The sequence below is a fragment of the Oncorhynchus masou genome, chromosome 11, assembly GCF_036934945.1.
Source record: "Oncorhynchus masou masou isolate Uvic2021 chromosome 11, UVic_Omas_1.1, whole genome shotgun sequence".
Taxonomy (NCBI): Eukaryota; Metazoa; Chordata; class Actinopteri; order Salmoniformes; family Salmonidae; genus Oncorhynchus; species Oncorhynchus masou.
Window position 1 is genome coordinate 33887502 of NC_088222.1, and position 17504 is coordinate 33905005.

Genomic DNA, 17504 nt, shown 5'->3' on the forward strand with positions numbered 1-17504 from the left:
TATTTGAGTGCATGGGTTTGAAATGTCTCTTGTTTTAAACGACCATAAATGGAAGGAAGTGAATATGTTGCATTATTGTTTTGTAGCGTCTCTGTTTTGCTGGTACTGTGTTGTCATTGCTGTCTGCCCCCTCTGCTTAATTGATTTCCTTGTTTGTCACAAATTGTTGTCTTTGTGTGTGGTCCCTGGCTTGCAATATACTGCTTTGCTCTGTGATCTCTGTCATGCCATCCAGTGTGTGTGTTTGTGTTAACCCTGTGCTATACTGATCTCTGCCTCCCCCTCTACAGAGGTGTTTGAGGAGCTGACGGTGGCTGTACAGGAGAAAGACTCGCTGTCGTCGGAGCTGCACGTTCGTCATATCGCTATCGAGCAGCTCTTCAAGAACTGTGCCAAGCTTCCCTGGCTGCAGATCAGCCGAGCCGGGTCCGGGGTCAAGGCCAGCAGCAATGCTCCCGTGGAGTGAGGGGAGTCTGGGGGTACCTACCTGGCTTGGCTGCCTCTCTCAGGGGGCTGGCTGTCTCACTCCCAGGGCTACAGACACAGGCTGGCCTCTAGCCAGTGCCCTTTGTATTGTGAAAGACTTGCTGCGTGGTGTGGTTTGTCGCAGATGAGTGAGGAATGGACTTGGCCTCCTCTCATCATGCTTAAGGCTTTCTGACTGCAGTACTTGAATAAAGGGCTTGAGGAAAGGCAATAAAATTGAAGGACCTTGGGAACCATCGACTTCCAAATGGGAACTGTGGGTTTTTGATCCCCTCTGTTGGTGGACCTATTGCCTATGCAGATAAAGTAATTTTGAAAGAATGTCTATTCAAATGCATTTGATTCAGTGACGTGAGCAAGATCTTGTTTGCATATCTAGCTAAAGTTGTATTCTTTTCACCAACATTTCATTTTTTGGTTTTCATCTTTTACATTTAGCCTTCTTTTGTTATTTTCATTACACCATTTCCTCGCTCCTCAGCAAATATTTTGTTGACTTATTCTGCAGCTGTGGTAACTGTTTCTAAATGACGAGTGAGATTTTATTTTGTAATCTGTGCAGTGAAACCCACTCCTGAGGTTTGAAGATTCTGTTACATCACACACAATCTAGTTCTAAGTGGAGGTGGGATTTTAGCCGTTTTGGATTAGGGTTGAATTGATATTTTTTTGGTTTTATTTTTTTGGTTTTGTATTTTCATTTTTTTGTTAGTGGCATGCTGCAAATGCTATTCTCTGATAGTCTTAACTTAAGTTCTCTCTTTTCAACTGGTAAGGTATTTTATGGCTGTCGAGCACAAGTCATGCCTGTAGTTGAACAAGGGAGTGACATGAAATACATGCTGAAAGCAGAGAAGGCCCGACTCTAAGCGTTATATGGTCCAATTGCCAAACCAAAGTATTTTATTTGCTTCAAGGCAGCAAATGTCAGTATTTATTATTTTACTTGTGGCCGACAAGTATAGGCCTCGCTAGACCAACTAGAATTGATAGTGAAATGCAATAGAATACACTGATACCAAATGTGGCTCAATGACATGTGTGATTCTATAACATAGGTTTAGCTGTAATGTCCTCTGTTATGAACCGTTCAACACTTCTCCCCTGGTTTCATGGTCTGTTATGTTGTGTTATTAATGTATGTAATCAATTATTTTAATATTGTTTTTCTCTTCTGGTTTTGGGTTTCAAATGTGATTTGGTTTGTACTTATTTTATTTATAATTTTAGCCAATTATTTTCTGGGGGTAGGCCTATGCCTTGTGGAGTTCAAATTTATGGATATGTGAACTCAAACTAGACAGCCGAATCCTGTTTTATCTTAACAGGATGTGTCCAACAATTACCATTGCCTCCTGCTTTAAGGGCACTGATTGGAAGGAACCAATATAGCTGAAAGAACCCAAATAATGATTTGTTTCACCTATCTAGCCAAAATGCACTGATAAACAAAAAAAGTTAGTCACTCACCCACTCCTCTAATGGAATGACATGACATCCTCCAAGCAGTATGTGGACACCCCTTCAAATTAGGGGATTTGGCTATTTCAGCCACACCCGTTGCTGACAGGTGTATAAAGTCGAGCACACCGCCATGCAATCTCCATAGACAAACATTGGCAGTAGAATGGCCCGTACTGAAGAGCTCAGTGACTTTCAACGTGACACCGTCATAGGATGCCACCTTTCCAACAAGTCAGTTAGTCAGATTACTGCCCTGGTCAACTGTAAGTGCTGTTATTGTGATTTTGAGAGAGAAAAAAAGTGACAAACAAATGAACTATTCATGAATATTTGGGGAACAGCTGTAGTAAGAACATGATTTATGTTTAGACACCCTCAAGTGGTGGTTTAAAATTACTGCAGAGGTTCTTACCACTGAAGTGGAGCCTCTTGGGATAGTTCTATAATTGGCCCAACATGAATTTGTATGTTTTGGGAAGAAATAAACACTTATAATCAGGTTGTGATTTATTTGAACCTCCCAATGTCAGTCACCCTCTTTATAAGAGATCAGATTTGACCCCTTTGGGGTTTACACAAAAGGTTTTAGGTCTGCTTTGTCTCATCCTGGTTTTGTTTGGATTAATAGGTGTGTTCTTCTGAGCATGAGTTACTGATTTCTAGATACACTTAAAATAAGGGCTGTTTCTTGTAGACTTCCCCTGGTGTGACGTTTTGATAACCAAGTAAATCTCTCTCGGACAAGGTGCCTTATCAATATATTCGGCTCTATTTACTCTGAATCGAAAATGCTAATTTGCATCAAAGTAGACATGCAAAACTACAAATCCCTGCAAGCTCCTGCACTTCATCTCAAGCTGACTCGTTTGCTAACATGTATTGTCAGTTTAAAACTTGCTCAAGACAGTTTACAGAATTGTCCATTTTTAAAGAAATGTAGCCAATTTATTAATTACTACATTTGGCTAACATTAGATACTTAATTCAGAGATTCTTACCTTTGCCTCGATTCTGCAGTCTCACCGGGATCATGCCATTTGTAGTTCTTAATGATAGCCACATTAGCAGCTAATTTATCATTTCATTTTTGGGGGGTAAATACAGGTGAATATATTGTTAAAAGTTGCCTTGTCCTAGAGAGATTTACATGGTTATAAAAACATCACACCAAGGTAAGCCTGCATGAAACAACCCTTATTTTTAGTGTTTCTAAAAATCCACTATGGGGAAAAATTAATGGTAGAAGAACAATATGAAACATTTCCCTGTTTGACTGCTTGTCTTCATGGGTATTATGACTCATACTGTGGTACTCTATAGTGTACTTATACCAGGGGATGGGGTGCCATTTCAGATTTGTCCACTGAGTGGTTTGTAGGTTTTGTAAAATTATGTCTGAACGGTTGCTTCCCTGGTTGGAAAGACCTGTGAGCCACCTGTGTCTGTCTGGGGTAAATGTCCATTAGCTGTGTGTGTATCTGGAAATGTGTACATACATACCCGTTACAATGCTTTCCCCTTTCTGCTAAATTTGACTTGACTCATTATTTACTTGGTCTGATATACATTAAAGGGATAGTTATACCAAATTACAAAATTACATTGCTTTCCTTACCCAGTAAAGTACGACAGCAATCCATGTTTTGTTTTTATTTCTCTGTCACTGTTTCCCGCATTTGGCTTATTAGTTTTTTTGCGCATCATGTCCAACTCTTTCCATAGTATCTCACATGTATTGTGAAACTCAGTAACTTATAGATGATTTGAACATGATGTGCAAAAAATGCTAAAGTCAGTACCAGGACTTGAATGGGATTTGTGCCACAAATGCTCCAACGTTCTTTTGTAAGAGGTGCCAGGAAAACTTAACCAAAGCATGGATTGTTGTCATACATTGTCCAGTATGTCATTTGGGTGAACTATCCTACATATAGTAATGTGTGAACTATGCCTGTGCTGTGTGGATTTCTTTGTAGAAAATGTTTATTTGTGGAGCTGACTGCCTATATGAATTGTCTAAATTGTTTTGTATTTTTTCCAAAATATTTCAATAAAATATTTTTCATACATTTTCTGTTTGTCATATTGTCTGAATAGATGTAGGCAAGGTATGACAACAATTGAGTTGGCTACAAAACAACTTAAATTAAACGTAAATTACCAATTGTCTCTAATCAGAGCCCTCTGGCTGTGTTCGAGACCGATCCAAGACCAGAGAAAATTGAGTCAAGATAGTAGGAGGGGGGGGGGAGACAGTTCATATTTCAGAACATATGGATTATTTAGACATTCTATATTGTGAAAGAATGCATGCTGAGGGAAAATAATCTACAAATAATTGTTCCCCACTGTGTTTGGGTTAATAATGAGTGCCTTCTACACCTTCAGAGAAGGGCTAGGGATTTATACAATTGTTATTATAATTACACAATTATTTTCAATTATGTTCTGATTTAATCTCTTCAATTTTCTCTGTAAAGGAAAGGGTTGAAGAGAAGAAAAAAAATCCAATCAGGATTTTTCTTTGCTGGTCTCTGCGGAGAAACACCTTGCTAGCTAAATCAGCCATTGGCTAGGCCAATAGAAGCTAGATAAATGCATCTGCCATTCAACTGTATTAGGGCAACATTTTGGAGTGACAGTGGAATCAACCAATCACATTTTGACTTAATGGATGGGACCGTTTTTACAAAAATGTATGGAAACTGCTGCCTTCTGAAGGTCAACAGGTCACTGTGCAATAGTGAGCAGTAGTTTCCCACAGTCTAGCTAGCTTTTGTTGTTGGCTAGTTTGCAGCGGCTGCAGCAGGTGTTGTCAAAGAAGATGTTGCTAGTTTTTATATTTTCCCTTTTCAAGAATAACTTTCAACAATAAGTTAAGTATAAATGATCATCATATGGTGAGTGGAACTATTTTATTTTATTGGAGCTCGCTGATAGCCATCTCTTTGAAAATAGCTTGTGTGTGAAACATTGTTGCATTTAATGTGGAACTGACCATTTTAGCAACATGAAAACTTATTTAAAAATGTTCATATACACCCCCGGGAAGAATGACACTTAAAACAGAAAATATGACAAGCGACCTCTTAGATATGGTAATTTTAATAAATTCTTAGAATGTTTGGGAATTGCATATACGAAGGCATTTGTGAATATTCTGGAGTGGGAAAGCGGTCATGCATTTGGACAGTTAAAAGACACTGCAGTAAATAAAACCGAATAAAAACATATGTCTTGTCAGGACCAGAGTCTACACAGACCAGTGCGCTATAGCCGATCTGAGCTACCGAAGGCCTTTATTCAAACATGTAATTTGCCTCAAGGGCCTGACATTCACTTTGAACCATACTGTGTGTTTACAGGCAGTTGCAATAGCGCGACTTTAGATCAATAGAACACATTCACCAAAAGCCACAAAATACACTTGAATGGATTTAATGCAGATATGTAAACAACTTACATATTGGAACTTTACAGTCCTATTGATCAAACAACCATGAAAAGGTAAACTCTCTCTCCCTCAGTTATGCACATCAACAACAACAAGATCAACAACTAATGCTAGCTAGAGTAAGATGAGTTCAAATCTAAACGAAGGAAGATTAGATAAACCCTCTCAAACCTTTTATATATAATAATATAATATATAATAATACATCCCATTTAGCAGACGCTTTTGTCCAAAGCGACTTACAAGTCGGCTGGGGCCACTACTTTTTACATATGGGTGGTCCCAGCGGGAATCGAACCCACGACGCTTGGCGTTGCAAGCGCCATGCTCTACCGACTGAGCCACACAGGACCCCCTTTTCATCTAGTTGGCCGTCAAAATGCACTGATAAACAAAAAACGTTTGTCACTCACCCACTCCTGTAATGGAATGACATGACATCCTCCAAGCAGTATGTGGACACCCCTTCAAATTAGGGGATTTGGCTATTTCAGCCACACCCGTTGCTGACAGGTGTATAAAATCGAGCACACCGCCATGCAATCTCCATAGACAAACATTGGCAGTAGAATGGCCCGTACTGAAGAGCTCAGTGACTTTCAACGTGACACTGTCATAGGATGCCACCTTTCCAACAAGTCAGTTAGTCAGATTACTGCCCTGGTCAACTGTAAGTGCTGTTATTGTGAAGTGAAAATGTCTAGCAGCAACAGCGGCCATAGCAGCTCACAGAAATGGACCGCCGAGTGCTGAAGCGCGTAAAAATCGTCTGTGGTCAGTTGCAACACTTACTACCGAGTTCCAAACTGCCTCTGAAAGCAACATCAGCACAAGAACTGTTCGTCAGGAGTTTAATGAAATGGGTTTCCATGGCCGAGCAGCCGCAACACAAGCCGAAGATCACCATGCGCAATGCCAAGTGTCTGCTGGACTGGTATAAAGCTCGCCGCCATTGGATTCTGGAGCAGTGGATATGTGTTCTCTGGAGTGATGAATCACACTTCACCATCTGTCAGTCCGACGGTCGAATCTGGGTTTGGCAGATGCCAGAAGAACGCTACCTGTCTGTATGCATAGTGCCAACTGTAAAGTTTGGTAGAGGAGTAATAATGGTCTGGCGCTGTTTTTCCATGGTTCGGACTAGGCCCCAGTGAAGGTAAATCTTAACACTACAGCACACAATGACATTCTAGATGATTCTGTGCTTCCAACTTTGTAGCAACAGTTTGGGGAAGGCCATATCCTGTTTCAGCATGAGAATGCTACCATACACAAAATGAGGTCCATACAGAAATGGTTTGTCGAGATCGGTGTGGAAGAACTTGACTGGCCTGCACAGAATTCTGACCTCAACCCCAGCGAATACCTTTGGGATGAAATGGAACGCTGACTGAGAGCCAAGCCTAATCGCCAAACATCAGTGCCCGACCTCACTAATGCTCTTGCGTATGGAACGCCGTTTGGGTCTTTGCATGTCAAAAAAGATACCCATCAAAATAGCACTATTTCACAGTCAAATAATATTTTAATTTGACAAGTCAAATAACACAACTATATTGTAGAATGTCGTGTGTACTGAATTTGCATGTGCAAGCCAAGCGCCACCATTACGAACACTGTCAAAGCTGTACAATACTGCGTTGGTAATATGGCATTATTTGTTCTACCGAATGGGAAAACGTCTGTGAGCATTTGAAATTAGATCAGTTTCAAACGAGCAGGATTAAACATTTTGGCTAATATCTTTGATACAGATGTTATTAGCAACTTCTAGAGTAACTAGCTAGCTTTAGCGTGCTACCTAGCTAGCACCAATGCAACCAGCCTGAAACTGCAGTCATTTTTCAATATTCTTAGCAATGGTTTAGGAATCCATGTGACTAAGTATTAGCTAGGTGGCCACTTGTTGTTCTCTAATTAAAATAACTAGCTAGCCAGCTACTTAACTCTGTTGCCCAAAACTAACGTTATAAACAGACAGCTAGCTTAATCAGGCTAGTATGGCTTTACAGGACCGGGTTATGTGTTGTGAAGCTAGCCACAATAGTGGAATTTGGATTTTGCCTTCAAAATAAAAGTTTCTTTTAAAGTGATTCATGTCATATTTAGACTAGATAATCTTAAACAAGGTTGGAGTGTTGGAATGTGGAGTATTAAAATGGAATATGAGTCTACTCGGTGACACCCACAGAACACAACTGTGAAGAGTTTATGCAAATATTAGCATCGTAGTAGCTCTTATTGAGGGACTTTGACCCACAAGGGTGTGTGCTCAGACAGTGTGGTGAAGAAGGCGCAACTGCGCCTCTTCAACCTCAGGAGGCTGAAGATATTTGACTTGTCACCTAAAACCCTCACAAATTTTTACAGATGCACTATTGAGAGCATCCTGTCGGGCTGTATCACTGCCTGGTACGGCAACTGCATCGCCCACAACCGCAGGGCTCTCCAGAGGGTGGTGTGGTCTGCACAACGCATCACCGGGGTCAAAGTACCTGACCTCCAGGACACCTATAGCACCCGATGTCACAGGAAGGCCAAAAAGATCACCAAGGACAAAAACCGCCCAAGCCATCGTTCACCCTGCTACCATCCAGAAGGTGAGGTCAGTACACATACATCAAAGCTGGGACAGAGAGACAGAAGCTATTTTTCAGTCTCAAGTCCGACTGTTAAACAGTTATCACTAACACAGAGAGGCTGCTGGCTACATACAGACTTGAAATCATTGGTCACTTTAATAAATGGATCACTAGTCACTTTAATAATGCCACTTTAATAGTGTTTACATATCTTGCATTACTCATCCCATATGTATATACTGTATTTTATACCATCTATTGCATCATGCCTATGCCGCTCAGTCATTGCTCATCCATATATTTATATGTATATATTGTTATACCATCCCTTTACTTAGATTTGTGTGAATTAGGTAGTTGCTGTGGAATTGTTAGATTACTTGTTAGATATTGCTACACTGTCGGAACTAGAAGCACAGGCATTTGGCTATACTCGCAATAACATCTGCTAACCATGTGTATGTGACATAACATTTGATTTTGATTTGATTTTTGACTGTGGGAAATCACCTCCCCAGTCAGCCTATTGTGCGTATTGACATTGATTTTGCACTGTACAGCCTTACCTAAGGATTGGGGATCAATGAAATGGGATATCAGTCTACTCAGTACCAAAGTGCTTTTTTCCCAAAGTCGTCCTCAGAGTTATCAGGCTCCAAAACATCCAGGTTGTATTGTTTTTCCTCTGGAATAGTGTTCAATACACTTAGTAGGTTGACTGGTATAATAAATGTGGCTCAATTCACAGTGGTTTCAGAGTCCCAAAATACGAGCTATGACACTAATGTTCTCTGGGTGTCACTGAGTAGACTGATACCCCATGTCATTGATCCACAATCCATAGGTAAGGATGTACAGTGAAATAAGTATTCCCCCAATGCAATTCTAAAGTCTGATTTTTATCAAATTAACAAATTGTCTTTTGGTGCATTTACAGTGCCTTGCGAAAGTATTCGGCCCCCTTGAACTTTGCGACCTTTTGCCACATTTCAGGCTTCAAACATAAAGATATAAAACTGTATTTTTTTGTGAAGAATCAACAACAAGTGGGACACAATCATGAAGTGGAACGGCATTTATTGGATATTTCAAACTTTTTTAACAAATCAAAAACTGAAAAATTGGGCGTGCAAAATTATTCAGCCCATTTACTTTCAGTGCAGCAAACTCTCTCCAGAAGTTCAGTGAGGATCTCTGAATGATCCAATGTTGACCTAAATGACTAATGATGATAAATACAATCCACCTGTGTGTAATCAAGTCTCCCTATAAATGCACCTGCACTGTGATAGTCTCAGAGGTCCGTTAAAAGCGCAGAGAGCATCATGAAGAACAAGGAACACACCAGGCAGGTCCGAGATACTGTTGTGAAGAAGTTTAAAGCCGGATTTGGATACAAAAAGATTTCCCAAGCTTTAAACATCCCAAGGAGCACTGTGCAAGCGATAATATTGAAATGGAAGGAGTATCAGACCACTGCAAATCTACCAAGACCTGGCCGTCCCTCTAAACTTTCAGCTCATACAAGGAGAAGACTGATCAGAGATGCAGCCAAGAGGCCCATGATCACTCTGGATGAACTACAGAGATCTACAGCTGAGGTGGGAGACTCTGTCCATAGGACAACAATCAGTCGTATATTGCACAAATCTGGCCTTTATGGAAGAGTGGCAAGAAGAAAGCCATTTCTTAAAGATATCCATAAAAAGTGTTGTTTAAAGTTTGCCACAAGCCACCTGGGAGACACACCAAACATGTGGAAGAAGGTGCTCTGGTCAGATGAAACCAAAATTGAACTTTTTGGCAACAATGCAAAACGTCAAACATGGCGGTGGCAGCATCATGGTTTGGGCCTGCTTTTCTTCAGCAGGGACAGGGAAGATGGTTAAAATTGATGGGAAGATGGATGGAGCCAAATACAGGACCATTCTGGAAGAAAACATGATGGAGTCTGCAAAAGACCTGAGACTGGGACAGAGATTTGTCTTCCAACAAAACAATGATCCAAAACATAAAGCAAAATCTACAATGGAATGGTTCAAAAATAAGCATATCAAGGTGTTAGAATGGCCAAGTCAAAGTCCAGACCTGAATCCAATCGAGAATCTGTTGAAAGAACTGAAAACTGCTGTTCACAAATGCTCTCCATCCAACCTCACTGAGCTCGAGCTGTTTTGCAAGGAGGAATGGGAAAAACTTTCCGTCTCTCGATGTGCAAAACTGATAGAGACATACCCCAAGCGACTTACAGCTGTAATCGCAGCAAAAGGTGGCGCTACAAAGTATTAACTTAAGGGGGCTGAATAATTTTGCACGCCCAATTTTTTCAGTTTTTGATTTGTTAAAAAAGTTTGAAATATCCAATAAATGTCGTTCCACTTCATGATTGTGTCCCACTTGTTGTTGATTCTTCACAAAAAAATACAGTTTTATATCTTTATGTTTGAAGCCTGAAATATGGCAAAAGGTCGCAAAGTTCAAGGGGGCCGAATACTTTCGCAAGGCACTGTATATAAGAACATTCCAAACTCGTAGCATGATTTATTATTCCATTATGGAATGATTCCACTATTTGTATTAATCTGTATCACTTTCAATTAGATAGCTCTGCATCTGTCCTCGTGCTGCTTTTGATACCATCGATCACCACATTCTTTTGGTCTACACGGACAAGTTCTGACCTGGTTTAGATCTTATCTGTTGGAAAGTTATTAGTTTGTCTCTGTGGATGGTTTGTCCTCTGACAAATCAACTGTAAATTTCGGAGTTCCTCAAGGTTCCGTTTTAGGACCACTGTTGTTTTCATTATATATTTTATCTCTTGGTGATGTCATTCGGAAACATAATGTTAACTTTCACTGCTATGCGAATGACACACAGCTGTACATTTCGATGAAACATGGTGAAGCCCCAAAATTGACCTTGCTGGAAGTCTGTGTTTCAGACATAAGGAAGTGGATGGCTGCAAATGTTCTACTTTTAAACTCAGAAAAAACAGAGATGCTTGTTCTAGGTCCCAAGAAACAAAGAGATCTTCTGTTGAATCTGACAATTAATCTTGATGGTTGTACAGTCGTCTCAAATAAAACTGAAGGACCTCAGCGTTACTCTGGATCCTGATCTCTCTTTTGACGTACATATCAAGACTGTTTCAAGGACAGCTTTTTTCCACCTACGTAACATTGCAAAAATCTTACACTTTCTGTCCAAAAATGATGCAGAAAAATTTATCCATGCTTTTGTCACTTCTAGGTTAGACTACTACAATGCTCAACTTTCCGGCTACCCAGATAAAGCACTAAACAAACTTCAGTTAGTGCTAAACACGGCTGCTAGAATCTCGACTAGAACCAAAATATCTGTTCATATTACTCCAGTGCTAGCCTCTCTACATTGACTTCCTGTTAAGGCATGGGCTGATTTCAAGGTTTTCCTGCTAACCTACAAAACATTACATGGGCTTGCTCCTACCTATCTTTCCGATTTGGTCCTGCCATACATACCTACACGTACGCTACGGTCACAAGACGCAGGCCTCCTAACTGTCCCTAGAATTTATAAGCAAACAGCTGGAGGCAGGGCTTTCTCTTATAGAGCTCCATTTGTATGGAATGGTCTGCCTACCAATGTGAGAGACTCAGACTCGGTCTCAACCTTTAAGTATTTACTGAAGACTCATCTCTCCAGTAGGTCCTATGATTGAGTGTAGTCTGGCCCTGGAGTGGGAAGGTGAACGGAAAGGCACTGGAGCAATGAACCACACTTGCTGTCTCTGCCTGGCCGGTTCCCCTCTCTCCACTGGGTTTCTCTGCCTCTATTACAGGGGCTGTGTCACTGGCTTACTGGTGCTCTTCCATGCCGTACCTAGGAGGGGTGCGTCACTTGAGTGGGTTGAGTCACTGATGTGATCTTCCTGTGTGGATTGGCACCTCTCCTTGGGTTGTGCCGTGGAAGAGATCTTTGTGGGCTACACTCGGCCTTGTCTCAGGATGGTAAGTTGGTCTCCCGACCCCTCCTGTCTCAGCTTTTATGCTGCAGTAGCTTGTGTCGGGGGGATAGAGTCCGTCTGTATTTCTCCTGTCTTATCCGATGCCTGTATGAATTTAAGTATGCTTTCTCTAATTCTTTCTTTTCTTTCTTTCTTTCTCTCTCTCTCTCTCTGAGGACCTGAGCCCTAGGACCATGCCTCAGGACTACCTGTCCTAATGACTCCTTGCTGTCCCCAGTCCACCTGGCCATGCTGCTGACCTGTTTACCGGACGTGCTACCTGTCCTAGAACTACTGTTTTCAACTCTCTAGAGACAGCAGGAGTGGTAGAGATACTCTGAATGATCGGCTATGAAAAGCCAACTGACATTTACCCCTGAGGTGCTGACCTGTTGCACCCTCGACAACCACTGTGATTATTATTATTTGACCCTGCTGGTCATCTATGAACATTTGAACATCTTGACCATGTTCTGTTATAATCTCCACCCGGCACAGCCAGAAGAGGACTGGCAACCCCTCATAGCCTGGTTCTTCTCTAGGTTTTTTCCTAGGTTCTGGCCTTTCTTGGGAGTTTTTCCGAGCCACTGAGCTTCTACACCTGCATTGCTTACTGTTTGGGGTTTTAGGCTGGGTTTCTGTACAGCACTTTGAGATATCAGCTGATATAAGAAGGGCTTTATAAATAAATTTGATTTGAGATCATTTTATTTTGAGAGCAAAAAATGGATGGTCTAAATCCACAACAATGCTTAAACCACATCAATACAGGATTAAGATTGAATTATACTACACTGGATCTGACGCTCGTCAGATGTGGCAGGGCTTGAAAACTATTACGGACACAAAGGGAAACCCAGACGCGAGCTGCCCAGTGACGCGAGCCTACAAGACGAGCTAAATGCCTTTATGCTCACTTCAAGGCAAGCAACACTGAAGCATGCACGAGAGCACCAGCTGTTCTGGATAACTGTGTGATAACACTCTTGGTAGCCGATACGAGCAAGACCTTTAAACAGGTCAACATTCACAAAGCCGCGGGCCCAGATGGATTACCAGGACGTGTACTCAAAGCATGCGTGGACCAACTGGCAAAGAGACTTCATTGACATTTTCAACCTCTCCCTGACTGAGTCTGTAATACCTACACTACCATTCACATGTTTGGGGTCACTTAGAAATGTACGTATTTTTGAAAGAAAAGCACATTTTTGTCCATTAAAATCACATCAAATTGATCAGAAATGCAGTGTAGACTTTGTTAATGTTGTTAATTACTATTGTAGCTGGAAACGGCTGATTCTTTTAATGGAATATCTACATAGGCGTACAGAAGCCCATTATCAGCAACCACCACTCCTGTGTTCCAATGGCATGTTGTGTTAGCTAATCCAAGTTTATCATTTTAAAAGGCTTGATCATTAGAAACCCTTTTGAAGTATGTTAGCACAGATGAAAACTGTTGTACTGTGCTGATTTTAAAGAAGCAATAAAACTGGCCTTCTTTAGACTAGTTGAGTATCTGAAGCTTCAGCATTTGTTCGTTCGATTACAGGCTCAAAATGGCCAGAAACAAAGAACTTTCTTCTGAAACTTGTCAGTCTACTCTTGTTCTGAGAAATGAAGGCTATTCCATGCGAGACATTTCCAAGAAACTGAAGATCTCGTACAACGTTGTGTACTACTCGCTTCACAGAACATTGCAAACTGGCTCTAACCAGACTAGAAAGAGGAGTGGGAGGCCCCAGTGCACAATTGAGCAAGAGGGCTAGTACATTAGAGTGTCTAGTTTGAGAAACAGACAACTCGCAAGTCCACAACTGGCAGCTTCATTAAATAGTACGCACAAAACACCAGTCAACGTCAACAGTGAAGAGGCGACTCTAGGATGCTGGCCTTTTAGGCTTTTGTTTTGTACACTGCTGCTACTCACTGTTTTTCTACGCATAGTCACTTCACCCTACCTACATATTATACAAATGACCTCAACTAAGCCTTGTACCCCCCTATGTAGCCTCATTATTGTATTACTTTTAATTTGTTTTTTTTACTTGAGCTTATTTGGTAAATATTTTCTTAACTCTTCTTGAACTGCACTGTTGGTTAAGGGCTTGTAAGTAAGCATTTCACAGCAAGGTCTACACTTCTTGTATTCGGTGCATGTGACAAATAACGTTTGATTTGATCTTAATCTGACTGGGTGGACTTGTCATATCCAACCATTTCTATGACACTGATGCAAACAGGACATGACGAAAATTGCTCATCACTAATAGTTTACTAACCAACACTTCACTTTAACTTTTTCAATACCTGGTTTGCATACTAGGCTATGTGTGCGGCGCGCATGTGAATATATTTCACGTGCTTTGCAATTGTGTAGGCTACTTTGTGCATGATTTCTCTGTTGAACTACATAATTGATAAATCGTATACCTCCACGACATACTTTGATACGCATCAATAGGGAATAAGAATGGACTAAACACAATGGCCACTAAAACAAAAGTGGGTATAAGGTTTATACCTGCGCAAACCCTACATTACACCCTTCGTGTTTAAAAAAAAAGTGCTCTCCTACATGAGTGCGCTGGTATTACGGTTGCTGTCCTTTCAGAATCACGAACCTGTCACACACTGAAGGCCTATAGGTTCGCCACCTCGCAAACATGTCTACAAAATATATAACGGCTGTTAAGATCATGTTTATTTTTTTCCTCCCCAATTTCGATTTTGCCTCCGCTGCAACTGCCCAATGGATATTAAAATTATATTTTAAGAAAGGAGTGCATATACGGTCTGGCGAAGAGGTTTCATACGCTAACTGAATGGAGACTGATAATTAGCTTCCCTATCAAATCTAAAAAGCTCAAATACAAAACCGAAGAAAATGAACAACAATGACAAATGGTTTGATGAAGAATGCAAAAATCTAAGAAAGAAATTGAGAAATCTGTCCAACCAAAAACATAGAGACCCGGAAAACCTGAGTCTACGCGTTCACTATGGTGAATCACTGAAACAATACAGAAATACACAACGGAAAAAGAAGGAACAGCACGTCAGAAATCAGCTCAATGTAATTGAAGAATCCATAGACTCTAACCACTTCTGGGAAAATTGGAAAACTCTAAGCAACACGAAGAATGATCTATCCAAAATGGAGGTGTATGGGTAAACCACTTCTCCAAACTTTTTGGCTCTATAACAAAGCATAAAGAGCAAAAACATATACATGATCAAATACAAATCCTAGAATAAACTATTAAAGACTACCAGAACCCACTGGATTCTCCAATTACCTTGAATGAGTTACAGGACAAAATAAAAACCCTCCAACCCAAAAAGTCCTGTGGTGTTGATGGTATCCTTATTGAAATGATCAAATATACAGATAACAAATTCCAATTGGCTATTCTAAACCTCTTTAACATCATCCTAAACTCTGGCATCTTCCCCAATATTTGGAACCAAGGACTGATCACCCCAATCCACAAAAGTGGAGACAAATTTGACCCCAATAACTACCGTGGAATATGCGTCAACAGTAACCTTGGGAAAATCCTCTGCATTATCAGTAACAGCAGACTCGTACATTTCCTCAATGAAAACAATGTACTGAGCAAATGTCAAATTGGCTTTTTACCAAATTACCGTACAACAGACCATGTATTCACCCTACACACCGTAATTGACATCCAAACAAACCAAAACAAAGGCAAAGTCTTGATTTCAAAAAAGCCTTCGACTCAATTTGGCATGAGGGTCTGCTATACAAATTGATAGAAAGTGGTGTTGGGGGTAAAACACATGACATTATAAAATCCATGTACACAAACAACAAGTGTGTGGTTAAAATTGGCAAAAAACACACACATTTCTTCACACAGGGTCATGGGGTGAGCCAGGGATGCCTACTGTTTGCTGATGATCTGGTGCTTCTGTCACCAACCAAGGAGGGCCTACAGCAGCACCTAGATCTTTTGCACAGACCTGGGCCCTGACAGTAAATCTCAGTAAGACCAAAATAATGGTGTTCCAAAAAAGGTTCAGTTGCCAGGACCACAAATACAAATTCCATCTAGACACTGTTGCCCTCGAGCACACAAAAAACTATACATACCTTGGCCTAAACATCAGCGCCACAGGTAACTTCCACAAAGCTGTGAACGATCTGAGAGACAAGGCAAGAAGGGCATTCTATGCCATCAAAAGGAACACAAATTTCAACATACCAATTAGGATCTGGCTAAAAATACTTGAATCAGTCATAGAGCCCATTGCCCGTTATAGTTTTGAGGTCTGGAGTCCGCTCATCAACCAAGACACCAAATTCAGACTCTGCATGCAGAATTCTGCAAAAATATCCTCTGAGTACAACGTAGAACACCAAATAATGCATGCAGAGCAGAATTAGGCCGATACCCACTAATGATCAAAATCCAGAAAAAAAGTCATTAAATTCTACAACCACCTAAAAGGAAGCAATTCCCAAACCTTCCATAACAAAGCCATCACCTACAGAGAGATGAACCTGGAGAAGAGTCCCCTAAGCAAGCTGGTCCTAGGGCTCTGTTCACAAACACACTCCACAGAGCCCCAGGACAACAGCACAATTAGACCCAACCAAATCATGAGAAAACAAAAAGATAATTACTTGACATATTGGAAAGAATTAACAAAAAAACAGAGCAAACTAGAATGCTATTTGGCCTTAAACAGAGAGTACACAGTTACAGAATACCTGACCACTGTGACTGACCCAAACTTAAGGAAAGCTTTGACTATGTACAGACTCAGTGAGCATAGCCTTGCTATTGAGAAAGGCCACCGTAGGCAGCCATGGCTCTCAAGAGAAGACAGGCTATGTGCTCACTGCCCACAAAATGAGGTGGAAACTGAGCTGCACTTCCTAACCTCCTGCCCAATGTATGACCATATTAGAGAGACATATTTCCCTCAGATTACACAGATTCACAAAGAATTTGAAAACAAATCCAATTTTGATAAACTCCCATATCTACTGGGTGAAATTCCACAGTGTGCCATCACAGCAGCAAGATTTGTGACCTGTTGCCACAAGAAAAGGGCAACCAGTGAAGAACAAACACCATTGTAAATACAACCCATATTTATGCTTATTTATTTTCCCTTGTGTACTTTAACCATTTGTACATTGTTACAACACTGTATATATCTATATGTGACATTTGTAACGTCTTTATTGTGTTGAAACTTCTGTATGTGTAATGTTTACTGTTCATTTTGATTGTTTATTTCACTTTTGTATATTATCTACCTCACTTGCTTTGGCAATGTTAACACATGTTTCCCATGCCAATACAGCCCCTTGAATTGAATTGAATTAATTATGAGTTTTTTACTCGGCTGGTCTTGGGAAGAAATTACGAGTCCTGACTGTCCCGAGATCGAGTCAAGCCCGAGTACAAATGTGTCCGAAACCGAGACACTCAATATATGATCTCGAGGAACTGGAGCCCTCTAAACCTTTTTTGATAACTCATAATCC

The 17504-nt window shown here is 40.7% G+C and overlaps 1 protein-coding gene across 2 annotated transcripts in view; it reads left to right on the forward strand.

Annotated features, from left to right (window-relative positions):
* The window catches only part of LOC135548577 (protein EURL homolog), a 30573-nt gene extending 26554 nt beyond the window's left edge, over positions 1–4019 (forward strand). For both annotated transcript variants that reach the window (XM_064978327.1, XM_064978325.1), the window contains exon 5: positions 291–4019. In XM_064978327.1, the coding sequence (XP_064834399.1) occupies positions 291–466 (176 nt within the window). In that variant the 3' untranslated portion in view covers positions 467–4019. The remainder of the gene's footprint in view (positions 1–290) is intronic.
* Positions 4020–17504: the final 13485 nt, after the last annotated feature.